Source organism: Taudactylus pleione, unplaced genomic scaffold (assembly GCF_031769625.1).
Source record: "Taudactylus pleione unplaced genomic scaffold, aTauple2 ptg000609l, whole genome shotgun sequence".
Classification (NCBI taxonomy): Eukaryota; Metazoa; Chordata; class Amphibia; order Anura; family Myobatrachidae; genus Taudactylus; species Taudactylus pleione.
In genome coordinates this window covers 13,693,462-13,707,137 of record NW_028285011.1, presented here as the reverse complement: position 1 = coordinate 13,707,137, position 13,676 = coordinate 13,693,462, and the positions used below count along the sequence as shown (strand labels likewise).

At 41.5% G+C, this 13,676-nt stretch overlaps 1 protein-coding gene across 1 annotated transcript in view; it reads left to right on the top strand.

Moving 5' to 3' along the window:
- Positions 1–403: 403 nt before the first annotated feature.
- The window catches only part of CNOT11 (CCR4-NOT transcription complex subunit 11), a 30,233-nt gene continuing 16,960 nt past the window's right edge, over positions 404–13,676 (top strand). The window contains exons 1-4 of the mRNA XM_088454182.1: positions 404–949; positions 4,890–5,054; positions 6,965–7,117; positions 9,276–9,478. Of these exons, the coding sequence (XP_088310308.1) occupies positions 634–949; positions 4,890–5,054; positions 6,965–7,117; positions 9,276–9,478 (837 nt within the window). The 5' untranslated portion in view covers positions 404–633. The remainder of the gene's footprint in view (positions 950–4,889; positions 5,055–6,964; positions 7,118–9,275; positions 9,479–13,676) is intronic.

The following is a 13,676-nucleotide window of genomic DNA, read 5'->3' as shown; positions in this document are numbered from 1 at the left end:
AAACCCCCATGTCAGAGCATCTTTTGGGGGTGTCAGGCTGATTTCCCCAAATCTGACAGTACTTTCCGCCTGTTCAAGTTTTGCCGGGTCCCGTTTTCGCCTACTTTCAAATTGAATACGGGGATACGCGGGCACACGTGCGATACTTTTCCGCCTACAAAACACACGATGTAGGCGAAAAGTCCAGTATGCGGGTCCACTCAAATTTAACACGGCTCTACGTATATCCCCCCTCTATGTCTACGTTGATATAAGGAATGACGTTGAATAGTAACTGATGACGTCAGGGTACATTTACGGAAAGGGATCTATTCACTACCGCTCTTTTGCCACCGCTGCCAAACGCGCAGTGCGTCGCGTCCTATGAGAGAGGGTCCGACCGCAGCGGGAGCGCGCACGGCACGCTGTGGGGAGTGACGTCACACGACCGGCAGCTGTAGGGTTACCTGGGTTAACTTCGGGTATTTTTTTTTTCCTCAAAATCTTTATTGATCGGCAGTGGGAAGAACAACAGCGTCAGGCAGGCTCAGGCTGTAGTGGCAGCCGGCCAGCGGCAGTCCCATGTGAGAGGAGGCGGGAGAGCAGTAGAGCAGTGAGCGCCGCTACGTTTGGGCCTGCTGCTGCAGCCTGACGATGAGTCTGTGCGGGAAGGATCTGTCCAACCTGCTGGGCATCATGACGGAGGAGGCGTGCAGTAATACATTCGAAGGCCTCTCCACCGCCTTCCACCATTACTTCACCAAGGCCGACCATTTCCGGGTGGGCTCGGTGCTGGTGATGCTCCTGCAGCAGCCGGACCTCCTGCCCAGCTCCCCGCAGCGCCTGACCGCCCTCTACCTGCTGTGGGAGATGTACCGTACCGAGCCGCTCGCTGCTAACCCCTTCGCCGCCATCTTCGCCCATCTCCTGAACCCGCCAGCTGTGGAGGAGGCCGAGAGGCTGTTGTCAGGTGAGGGGGGGTCCGTGCTCTGGCCGGGCCTGGCTGCAGGACACATGGTAGTGCCAGGCGTACACTGAGGCACCCAGTTTGGGCCACCACTGGGTTAGTGAGATCGGTGGTTGAAAAGTTTATGGTCAGAATATAGGCATTGTATTTCTGAGGCGATGTGCTGGCAGGTAAGGGATTGATGATGGTAGAGCCAGCTGGACATTGAGACTAGACAAGTTGTGTGAGGACCCAGACAGGAGGAGGGTGCAGGAGTGAGTAATCCATACATGACATAAGGGTAGATGAGTGTTTGCAGCATCAGGTGTAAGAAAACTGGGATTTCTGGGCATATTAGGTTATACAGGTGGAGGCACACTATTACGAGAGACTGGTAGTTGTAGAATGCAAAGTTGGGCATGTAAAGCGGAGTACACATTAGACGATATATTGGACGATTTGCCAATTTCCGAGGAATTGGAACTACACAATAAAATGTGTACGCACATTTATACGCTACCACATAGTTTGTTGCATTTTCAGATTGGACTGCAATGCAGGCCAATCTGAAGTTTCGCATAATGACTCCATGCTTCTGGATGTGGCGGGGGAACGACTTATCGGACAGTCGTACACAAGGTCGTGCAGCATGTACGAAGCACCCGATGTATCAAGCAGTCGCTGGATACACGCATCGTATAATGTGTACCCGGCTCAAGCCTTAGGCATGAGAAACCTAGCACTGTGTGATATTAGGGGGAAGGAGGTGTGAGGATTTGGAGACTTTGGAAGGAGTGACAATGAGTTACATTTTGTACATGTTGAAGCTAGCCTTGTAACATCCAAGAGGGATGAGATTAAATAGGCTCTGGAGGGGAGAGGATATCTGCAAATATTTATCACCCCATTGTATGAAGGGGGCACTGCAACAGGGATCGGTATGAAATACTGATGGCTGAACAGCCGGCAGTTCTCATGCCAACTCAGGAATCCCGACGGTTCAACATCCTGACTGGGGCTTGTAAGTAGGCAAACCCTGCCCTGCCTAAAAAAGTATATAGGCGAGAAGAGCTGTTAAAAGAGAACCTGAATTCTAAAAGTAATAGTGAGCGCTATAAAGAACACTAAATTAATGTAAATGGATTTGTGGCACCTGTAAAAAGAATTTGTTAGGTAAAGTGTTTATAGCTCCTTTTGGAAAAAGTAGTGGTGGGTCCTGTTAGATTGTCACTTTGCCGCAAAAAACAACAGAGTTCCAACTTTCCCTGTCTTACCCTGAGCTTGATTCTCTCCCTCCAGGAAGTAAGTGAGGGTCAGGTCGGGGAGCACGTTGTCAGAGTTTGGCCTAAGCTCTCGCTCCATGGTGTGTTGTCGGAGCCGAGTGCGGCCGCGGATGATGACGTCACTCTGCCCGCACGAACTTCGGTGATGTCATCATCCGTGGCCGCACTTAACCTAACAAATTCTTTTTACAGGTACCACAAATCCATTTACATTAATTTAGTGTTCTTTATAGCGCTCATTATTACTTTTAGAATTCATCATTACCTAACTGAGCTGCTTTAGCCATTGACACACAGCGCGGGGTCACCATACTTTTATTCAAAAGAGAACCTGAATTTGATGTGTAGTCAGTTGATGTGACCATGAGATCTCCATAAGTGTTCAGCGGTAGTACCATCTTCATAGCTAGCTGGTCTGCTTGGTGTGCCAAGGATGGGTTTGGAGTCTTGGAAGTCAGCAGCTGCTGTTTTAAAGTCTATGGCGACATGATGTAGGAGGCAGGAAAATATGGTAATAACAGTAGTTTGAGAGAGGAGGGAAAAAAGGCAGAGTTAAGGGCATGAAGTATGGTCAGAGGAGGAAGAGTGAGTTGTACAACTGATGCAGATATGAGAAGATGAGGTCAAGGATGTGTATGTAGCAGTAGGCAGGATACGAAGTTCTGGGAGAGGACAAGGTGATATCAAAGGTAGTTTGCTGGCAGGGATGTTAGTAGTAATGTTAAGATCAATCTGTATGATATGTGGTGGGTCGTTGGAGGTGGGGATAATAATTGGCAGCAATACAGAGTTGGAGCAGAAAGAATTTTTGTGGGGAATTCAGTGCCCGGAGCTATTCAATTGTAAACTGAAGTCGGGAGATGCAGTTTACAACAACTAATACGCAGGGTTTGGTTGCAGTCAACTGCATTTTCAGAGTTAAAGATGTCTTCATACACCAACCCCCATTCACCATGCGGCTTGAGGCGCCTGGTGTGAGTGAGCTGCAAGGTTCCCTGCGACTCTAGCACCAAGCATTTTTTTGTTGCCCTAAAATGCATCTTAGTTGTATCCTAATGAGGTGTGAGCAGAAATTGTAGCTAACTAGTGCCTTGGGGCTAGTCGCAGTGTTATAGCGTACAGTAACAGCATTGCGCCCTGCACTAAGATGTCCTCCTATTGCTACAGTTACGCCAAACAGAATTTTCGGCGCGTCGTGTCTCGTGTGCCGATTGTCTTTTTCGTCTGATAATGAGTCTTAGTTGCCATGTGATTAATTTGATATGTGACACTTGTATATATGTATACAAATCACTACGGAACTTGGCGTGAAAAAAAGCAGCGGCTGCTGCATCATAGCTCTTCGTATAAAGATTCGGAGTCGGTTGCACACAGATATACAAGTCACATATGAAATGAATGCAGTCTTGTGGTGTCTTAGTCCTTTTGTATGACAACAAACATGCATTTTTGGGTGAAAGGTACTCTGCGCTTGCAGAGTCGCACGGGACCTGGCATGTTGAGTGGCTGTTTGGCGCAACTGCAGCTATAGTGTATGAGGACACATCTGTAAGTGTGGGGCACATTGCTGTTACCGCACGCGGTAGCACTGCAACTAGCCCCAAGGCACTAGTTAGCATAGATTTGTGCTCACACCTCATTAGGGTGCTTGTCGTGAGTTTACTGTGGGGACAGTTGAATAGCAACTGTTCAGCTCTTAAGCTGGGTGTGTACCCAGCCATGTGACGCTAGATGGGCTGACATATGGGGCAGTTGGTACACCTTACACTATTCAGTGCCCGACCGCCTGATATGTCGGGCACCGGCTCCATTAACCTGCCTGGCGTCGGCAGCAAGTGGATCGTTTAGTCGGCCCTACATAAGGGAGCGTGCTTTGTCGTCCATAGTGAGTACACATTTGTTTGTGTGGATGGTATGTCGGCTAGATCGGGCTACATATCGTCTATCGTGTACCCATCTTTAGGTGGTACTTGGGATTCTCCTAGGAAAAGTATTCTTTGAGTGCTTACTTGGGTGCCTTCTTCTTAATTGCAAGGATCCTTGTCTGCAGTTCTGTTCCTTCAACTCAGCTAAATATTGTTCCCCCTAGCTCTTTCTTTACTATTTTGCTTTGGGAAAAAAATGTGTATTAGCTGCTGGTAGATGCTTCCCTTTGGACTGAGAAACGTAAGATCTTGGTACTTGCAAATGTAATACTGTATCAATTTCATTGCGGATGGGCTGCCTGTGTTTGTAAATTCTCAGTTCTTGTTATAGTGTTCATGCTAGCACCCTGCACGTGTCACAACCCATACAGTTCCTTTTTCCAGCCTGGGGTGTTGCCCTCATCTGGTGCTTCTAGCACACTAACCTAATGCAACATACTGCTGAGATACAGACTACAGTGTGCTAGAGGCACCAGAGCAGAGAACACCACCACAGCAGGAAAGAGGAACTGCATGAGTTGTGACAGGTGCAGGGTGCTAGCATGAACGCTAAATTGCTGGGACTCCCGACAGCTCTGTGTCATAGAAGGTTTCTCACATTAAAAAATCGATTTGAGTTTAGCATTCAAATTTGGTCCGACAACTTAAATTAGAATTTATTTATACAAGAATGACTTTTTTTTTTTTTTTTTTTGAAAGATGTGATTTGAAAATGGTCTGAATATGTAAATTTGTGAAAACTTCTCATTCTTGTAGGATTTCTGCCACCGATTACACCTTCAGAAAAGTTCTTCCTTTCACAGTTAATGTTGGCACCACCTAGAGAATTATTTAAAAAGACACCTAGACAAATTGCTGTTATGGATGTGACCAATTTGGCCCAACCAGTAGACATTAGTGGACTTCAGTTAGCACTTGCAGGTAAGGTGCATAAATCAAATAAAAGCATTAATTTGATTTAGTTCATATCCTATGCATGCATAACCTTTTTTACTTTCTCCAACCAAGGGCGGTATTCAATTAGTTTTGCATGCTGCCTACATCGCGTATTTTAGCCGTGGAAACTTATCGTGCGCGTACCCTCGATTCACCCTATTCCATTCCAAAAGATGCGAAAACGGAGGCAGGCGAAAAGTGGTGTCAGAATCTGGGAAATCGGCCTGAATCCCCCCAAAAGAGGCGGAAACATTGGGGATCAATGTAGTAGTGTCCGATTAGCCCTAATAAAACTGTTTGGTTTACTTCAGTTCGCAAAATTGCCTCTAATTCGCGTCTTTGCACAAGTGGTGACGAATAGCATAAAGCAGTTTTTTTTTGTAAAAAATAAGTAGTCTTGTCAAATTTGGGGTACCTTTAAAATGGGTGCAAGCATATTTTAATGTCTCAAATGCAGTTTTAATAATTGCGAATTTCCACCCTCATAAAAGCACCTGCAATCCCAAAATCGCTTGACCCCCTTCTTAGAGCACTCCCAGAACCTTATTTCGCTAGTTTGCGAACTTGTCCCCCCCACTTTGCACTTTTTCGCACCTAAATTCAATGCACTTTTTTGGGGTGTTCATACGTTGTTGTTTTTTAGGAATTTTTTTTGACGCAGTTCTCCATTGGGGGGTGTCCCGAGGGTTCTGAGTGGTTTCCCCCCCTTTGCACCCCCCAAACAAAAATTTTGCACTTTTCCCCACCTATTCAGAGACTAATCTTTTTCGCATATTACATTGCATTGCGTTTCTGAGTACGCGAAAAGCGGATGGAATTGAATACGGCGATACTTTTTCGTCAGTCGAAAAGTCACAATCGACGATAGTTTTTCGCGGATCTCGGCTTTTCGCTTCTAATTGAATATGGGTCCATGTTTGTTTATTTTAGCAATGTGGGGGGTTTCATTTTTTATTTTGTTATTTTGCAAGTAAAAACATTTGAATTTTGAGAAATCAGGAAGTCATCATGTTCAAGCTAAAAGCATGTGTAAAGGCTCCTTAAAATGAAGCACTGCACTTACAATGTACTCCATGAGAGATCTGCAATGAAACAAGAAGCAATACAAATAACACACTGCAGCATAAGTAAAGATGAATACAAACATTTGGGTGTGGTTTAACAGACAGTAAAAAGGTCGACATGGTCAAAAAGTCGACACTTGATTTAAAAAAAAATAAAAAAATTCTAGCCCTAATCTTCACCCTAACCCTCCCTCCTGGTGCCTAACCCTAACCGTCCCTTCTAATGCCTAACTCCCTCCTGGTGCCTAACTGTCCAAGTGCCTAACCCTAAAAATAAAAGAGAATCATGGGTTGGCCATTTTTGTGTCTCCCTATTGTCCCAGTTGACCTATTCTAACTTCTAGTGTCTATCTGGACATTGTCGACCTTTTTACTGTTTATCTATAGTCCGGAACCCCAAACATTTACGGTCACATTTAGTACTTTAGATTTTTATTTCACAGCCATTTCAGCCATGTGCTTAACTTTACTTAAAAACATGTTAAATGCAACATTTTCACAGTGGGTGTATAGGTTTTAATTTTAATGTCTAGTTTTATTAGGTTAAAAGGTGTAATCCTTAGGTGTTTGTTTTTTATCTTTCTTATAAACCCAGAATTAGTTTTGCTTAAATAGGGAAATAAGAACCTCAGATCCTGTACACAGTTTGTTGTGTTAATAATAATTTATGACTGTTAAACATGCAGGCCTTATTACTAAACTTGATATTAAGCGATTGGTTTATTTTTTTATGATTTCTACTCCTCCAAACCTTTAAAACTGGAAATGTTTTAACAAATCCAGATTACTTTTACTTGTTTATAAGATGTTCATTTCTTTTTATTTTTTTAGAGCGTCAATCTGAACTTCCAACACAGAGCAAGGCCAGTTTCCCAAGCATCCTAAGTGACCCTGATCCAGACTCTTCGAATTCTGGGTTTGACAGTTCTGTTGCCTCTCAAATTACTGAAGCTTTAGTTAGTGGTCCAAAACCACCCATTGAAAGTATGTTGCATTCTTGATTTAAAAACCAAATGCTTTGTGTTTATAACCTTGTGTTGGTGAGGTAGCTACTGTTATCATGCTTAATTAAATCTCTTCTCCATTTTGACCTGTAAAAAGAGGTGCCATGGGGAAACAGACATTCTGATGAGGCATGTATGCTCAGACTGGGCAAATTAAAAAATAATAACGCAGACATGTCAGTGTCCAAATCCAACATAGGCCTGTTTTCAGATGACTCGTCAGTAATTGTAAATCCATACTGAACACAAAGTATTGGAGGAAAGTATATTTCCACCAAGGTTACATGTGCTTTTGTTTTTCTGCAGACCAGTAGCTTTGCAGGAGGTACTCGTACTGTGTTCCCAGTAAACTGCCAGCAGACTTGAAGGCAAGTGAGTGATGCCAACTATCTGTCCAGGAAATGCATTCTGCATTGGCATAAAATTATTCCCAGCTTGCAATGTTTCTTTGGCATTTCATTTGGAACATGGATGGCCTGAGTACCTGCGAAAGTGCTTAAAGAGGACAAGTCCACGTTTAGTTGCAATAGCTGTCTAGTGTATTCTTTAATTGTTCACTGTCCTTGATTTACATGCAGTATTTAAAGAGTTGTCCATTCAAGGTAGTAATATCAATTTGGATTAAACTTTACTGCATTGGGTGGCTTATCTGTATGTATGAATAACTTGTACACTACATTTTCTCCTATTGTGTGTCACAACACCCTGTTAAGAAAGCAGTAACAGTGTCAGATGTATGTCTAGAGCACAGGTTCTCAAACTCTGTCCTCAGGACCCCAAACAGTGCATGTTTTCCAGGTCTCCTCACAGAACCACAAGTGAAATAATTAGCTCTGTGCACCTGCTGGGTGACCTGTAAAATGTGGTTTGTGTGGAGTCCTAAGGACCGAGTCTGAGAGCCACTGGTCTATAGTATCCCGCAAATGTCAAGAGGCAGCCCATAAATATCTGTTATTTGGGTACTATTGTCTGTTATCATTTTGCAGCAGAATGTGCGATGTAAGGCAAGTATGTTTCTCTATTGTTTTTGTGGAGGAGCTTTGTAAGTACTAATGCATAAAACTGGCGGCTCATCTGATGGTTAGTGGTGGTAATCTACAGACTTGAGGGTGTGTGGTGGCAGTATGTGTGCACAATAGGCTGAGGGTTGTGGTGGAACTATTTTGTCCTCATACTGATTTGTTTATGTGAAAACAAAAAGTGCCCTGCACAGTGCATTAAAGTAAATAAAACAAAATAAATCCTTAAATCAATAATATATGTGCATACCACAGAGTGGATAAAAATGTGGTCTTTAAAATCGGAGAATCTGTTCGTTATGTCTATATATTCTTCCAACAGGGATCATATGTAAAATAAATTGCACAAAAAATATTTTAATATGTTCCAAATTATGTTTTCAAGTTGTGTAAAGGTCAGTAATTAGTTTCATTAAGTACAGTACCTTTATACTATTTTAATGTTCCACTAGCGACCTTAAACATGGAATATGCCTCCAATTCTTATACCATATACCTCATAATGTGAAATAATGAAGTTGATTTCAGAACAACTTCATTATTTCAAATAACAAGGTTTATTGTCCACAGACAGAAATCCTGAAAACATGAACTGTTGAGAACTTGACAGTTGAGATTGAGAATCACTGGGTTATGGTTATACTCTTTGCTTTCAAGAGGCATTCATGTCTTGTCTTGTGGCAGTAATGTGTTTTGCATTTGTTAATATTTCTCCCTGTATAATTATGTACTTTAGATATTACCCTTTCCAGACTAATAAGCAGTAACAGATGCTTCTGAGATTATTGCAGATGTTATGTGCACACATTGGCACTGTGACTTCTTCTATAGAATGACCTGCCAAAGCTTCTGCCTATATGTAGAGGTGGTAGCAGGTCCTGATGATCAGTTAGCAATGTGATTAGCAGCACTGGGCTCGACTTAAAGCGGTAAGGTTGTGTTTATTTTTTGTTGAGTAGACAATGATTGTAATAACTGTTATTTCTGACAATATATGAGATTATCAAACTTTAGGACCTGGTAATGACCAGATGAATGATGTGTCTGAGGTCTAAACACAGAAATTTGAAAGAGGGCACACCCTGTGTCATGTATATAACCATATTACGCTCTTCCCAGGCCATTTTCGTCCAGAGTTCATTCGCCCCCCTCCACCACTGCACATCTGTGATGATGAACTTGCTTGGCTAAATCCTATTGAACCTGATCATGCTGTAAAGTGGGACAGATCAATGTGTGTAAAGAACAGTACTGGAGTGGAGATCAAACGCATCATGGCCAAGGCATTTAAAAGCCCATTGTCTTCTCCTCAGCAGACACAGGTATTTATACTGGACAGGAACTTGGCTTCACCATCACAGAACTTCTATTATATACATGCAGTTGCCTCAAATTTGTGTTTGTTTTTTGTACTGGTATATGAAGAAATACAGGGAGTACAGCATTACCTGGTAGCTTTACTCTACTGAAGTGCTGATCTTGTAAAGTGTGTGTATGCTATGGAAACCCTAACACTTAGCCTTTTTTCTTTCTCTATTTCCTTATACTATGGAGCTAGAATGGATTTATTTGGAATATTTGCTACTGATTAATACGACACTGTTATTGGGAAAAATATTTTTTTTTTTCCAACCCTGGGATATAAACTGTAACCTATACGCTATAGGCCGCCTAATAATAGACACTCTACAAATGCAAGTCTTGCACAGGTGCTCTGTTTTGGATGATGGCCTGCTTTAAAAACCGTATGGCACAACTTTTTTTTTTTTTTGTTATTTCTCCTTGTATTTTGATTAGCTTTACAGTTCTCTTGGGGATTTTAAGTCTTTGAAATCTTTATATATCCTTCCCTGTGTACTGTTTTTCAATGACCTTTTTTTCAGATTTGCTCTGAATGTTTTTTGATATTCATGATACAGATCTTTTTTGCAAATATAATAACTGTGGGATCTAACAAGCAAGTGCCTTTTATTTTTAAATAACTGTATTATACAGAGAATCACAGTAAAATAAAAGAACATATATTGCCAACAATAATACTCGTCCAAATATAAACAGTGCTATAATATGTAAAACAGCATAAAAAGAGTGTACAGTGTATGTTTTGCAAAGAAGGTCAAAGTTGAAATCACAAATAAATTTAAAATCTTCACACATGACATTTAAAGAGGAGAGGAAATACCTCTCTGTATCTCGGGTGATTTTGTTGCACAATACTAGCTCCATTGAAACCAGCATAGTAGTGGTTTGGATGCTGAGGAAGAGTAAGGATTCTGCTGTTTCAAATAGGTTGGTCTATATTCAAATCCTGACACTGGAAGGTGCAGAATTCCGACACCAGCGGTAAGTAACCTAACACTTTCACCCTTCGCCCTACCCCTTTAATCCTAACCATCACTTAGTGGTGCCTAAACCCCCTCCCCCCTGCACCCTAAACCTAACCCTCCTGGGGGGGAGGGGTGTCTAACCCTCCCCGCAACCTAGCCCTCCCTTGGAGGGGGTACCGAACACTTTTCCCCGGGGGTCCCTAAACCTAACACCCCCCCTTTCCCAGGCTGACACAAATGCTTATCCCAGATCCTTCATTCGGGATTCCGGCGCCGGTATCTTGATCCACTTCGGGATAGCGGTGTTGGCATATTGCCGGGTGGCAGAATTCCGGTGTCTGTATAACGACGCCCGTCATCCCGACATATTCACTACATCCCATTTCAACCTCCTAGTGAGATTGCCCAGCTCTTTTGATGACTTCTATACCCAGGACAGAATGCGAGCGCTAATGCTGGGCTAATAGAAGTTTCGTTGTTAGGATTTGACCCATTTATCATTATTGGGGAGATCTTCACGATGTACATGAAACATGGCTAATAAAGGACAGGGTGTTAGATGAATTTCTGAGAACTTTGGAGAAGAGAGCAAAAATAGACGTCCAGAGGTTATAAATTGCTGTGCAGGACCCGAAAACACAGTTAAGGCAACATTAATTGGAAAGTGAAGTCCACATACTATGTAATAACAACTGTTAAATATAAATGATGGAGAAGTTTGTAAAACTGTTCTATATCAGATATACTTTTGGATAAACAGAAACTGGTTTGAAAGACTGTGTGCCAGTCATCTTCCAAGAGAGAACAGGAAAGGTCAATTTCTCATTTTACTAAGGAAGAACATTTTAACGGTGTAGAATAGGTGATCATAAGGTTATACCACCTCGTTTTACCCCTTCTGCTATCCACTTTAAAGAAGCCAGTTACAAATCTATTTTGGTGTTGCTGACACAGTGGGCACACTGACTTTCTAAGCAGGACAGCAGGTCCAGCGAGACATCTGCTTCCAAAGAACAGTTCTATTATCACATAGTTGTGTAGATCTTACATCTGATGTGACGCAAAGGGTTTTCTTACCTTTTATTTTCTGTTAGACCTGTTCCTGCTGGTAAGTTGGTGAGTTCCAGGTCTCATCCTTTTCAGGTTACATTAGAGAAAACAAGATTTTTTTTTTTTTTCGACGGACACAACTTCTTTCACGGATATATGCATGTACAGTCTCCACACCAACACAAATCCTTGGGATCTTTAATCTGCTGCTGACATCTTTACATCACCCTCCTTCTGGATCAAAGATTTAGTGCAGATCCAGGCAAAGTTCCTTGCCTGGAAGACTTACTTGGTGTTGACTATCTCCACAGCTAGGATAACTGGGGTCTTTATTTTGTAGGCTCTTGGAATTAAACCTTGCTTTGGCCCAAAGTGGTCTCAAAAGTTCCATATGATTCAAGTCCTTGTGATTTTTGACCTTAGATCTGTAAAAGTATTCAGAAAAAGTCGGTTCTTGATGTAAGGGCATTGAGAAATTATGCTCCTACGATCTGAGAATTGAGCATGATGGAATTGAGAGGGCATTTTACAAAGTCCAGAGGTTGGCCTGCATATAAACAGAACATTACTGGATTACTTCGGTAACTTATTCTGTGTACAGTGTTCTCCCCGAAAAATGTTGCAGCTGGGTGGCGGTCTACGCAATAATTAAATGTTAAACTGCTAGCCTTATATTTAAACTCTAGATAAACGTTTTATAAATTAGTTGTTCTCCTTGGAGGCCCAGTTATCTACAGCTTTTTCATATTCAATGTCTGTAAGATCTGACAAACTTATTTAATGTATGTATTAAAATGCTTCAAAACTGATAGTCGTTTCATCACACAGAACATTGAAATCGTGCTGAATTATGTTTTAAGTACTTGACATCTTATTTGTGAAGCTAAGATGTCAAGCAGCGCTTGCATTTTTCTTTCCAAAGTGTAATTTGCATTCTTTCCACTATCCAGATGCTTTTAAGTATGTACAACCCATAGCCTTGTAGTGCTTATACAGTTGTACTATGTATTTTGCCAATGAATACATACATAAGCTCCCACAAAAGTATCTCTGCAAGTTAATCAAAACTGAATTTGTTTGATGAATTTCTCCTAACCCAGTTACTTCAAGAACAAGTATATTTGAACGCGAATCGGTGTGTACCTATGCTCATGGTCAAGTAAACTTTCTTTTCAAAAAGGAAGTCCTTGTTTATGGCTGGTATCTTTTCATATTTTATACGTGTGGAAGACCTCATTCTATCTTATACCAAAAACCACTGAACTGCTTTAAACCAGACAAGGTTTACTTCTGATATGCAATGTTTAGAGAAACCTTTCATGCGAAACTGACTGATTCAGAAGATGGACTAGCCTTTTCTGCTATGTCCATGTTAGAAATCTCTGGCTCTGCTGTAGTATAATCTGATTTTTCTTAAAGAAACTTAAGATTGTTTTGCTTTTGTTTTTTCTTATTTATATTCTTACTCATTATGGATAACGGTTGGCTGAATTTTTAAGAGCATCCCAGATACTGCCCACTTGCTAGATAAACACAAATCTAATTTTAAAGAGTGACGCAGATGACGCCCACTTGCTGGATTGCTACAAATTTTATTTCAAAGGGCAACCACAAACTGATATAAGTTTTATGAGTGGCCCTGATGATGCGCTCACTTGCTGTTTGGACTCAAATATAGGAATATAGAAAGGATGGAGTCTGTCCAGCTGGTGTAATCAATAAACTATTAGGTATACCACAAAGGTTTCTGCTTTAAAAATGTTAGCGATATATTGACCATGCTTATGTGAGCACAAAACCTACAGGAACAGCTAACTAGGAAGTCCTAGAATCGGTGTCATTAGATAGTTGTCTATAGAGATACCATGCAGTGGAGTCAAAACTTTCATGATATCCCTCATGACTGAAGTAAGTGCCCCATTTAGTATAGATTGTTTTGCAACTCCTTTCTATGTTAATAATTTTATTCCAGAAACTTATTTTCCTACATTTACAAAAGCAATGATAAAACTTTGCTCCGATCTATTTGCACTTTCAACAACCACCTGTTTTGCCAGGGACAAAATGCTTCGCTGTAAAGGTAAAATATACACTCTATTGACGTGGAGGTAAACAGATTTTTTTTTTTTTTAGCGTGACTGTA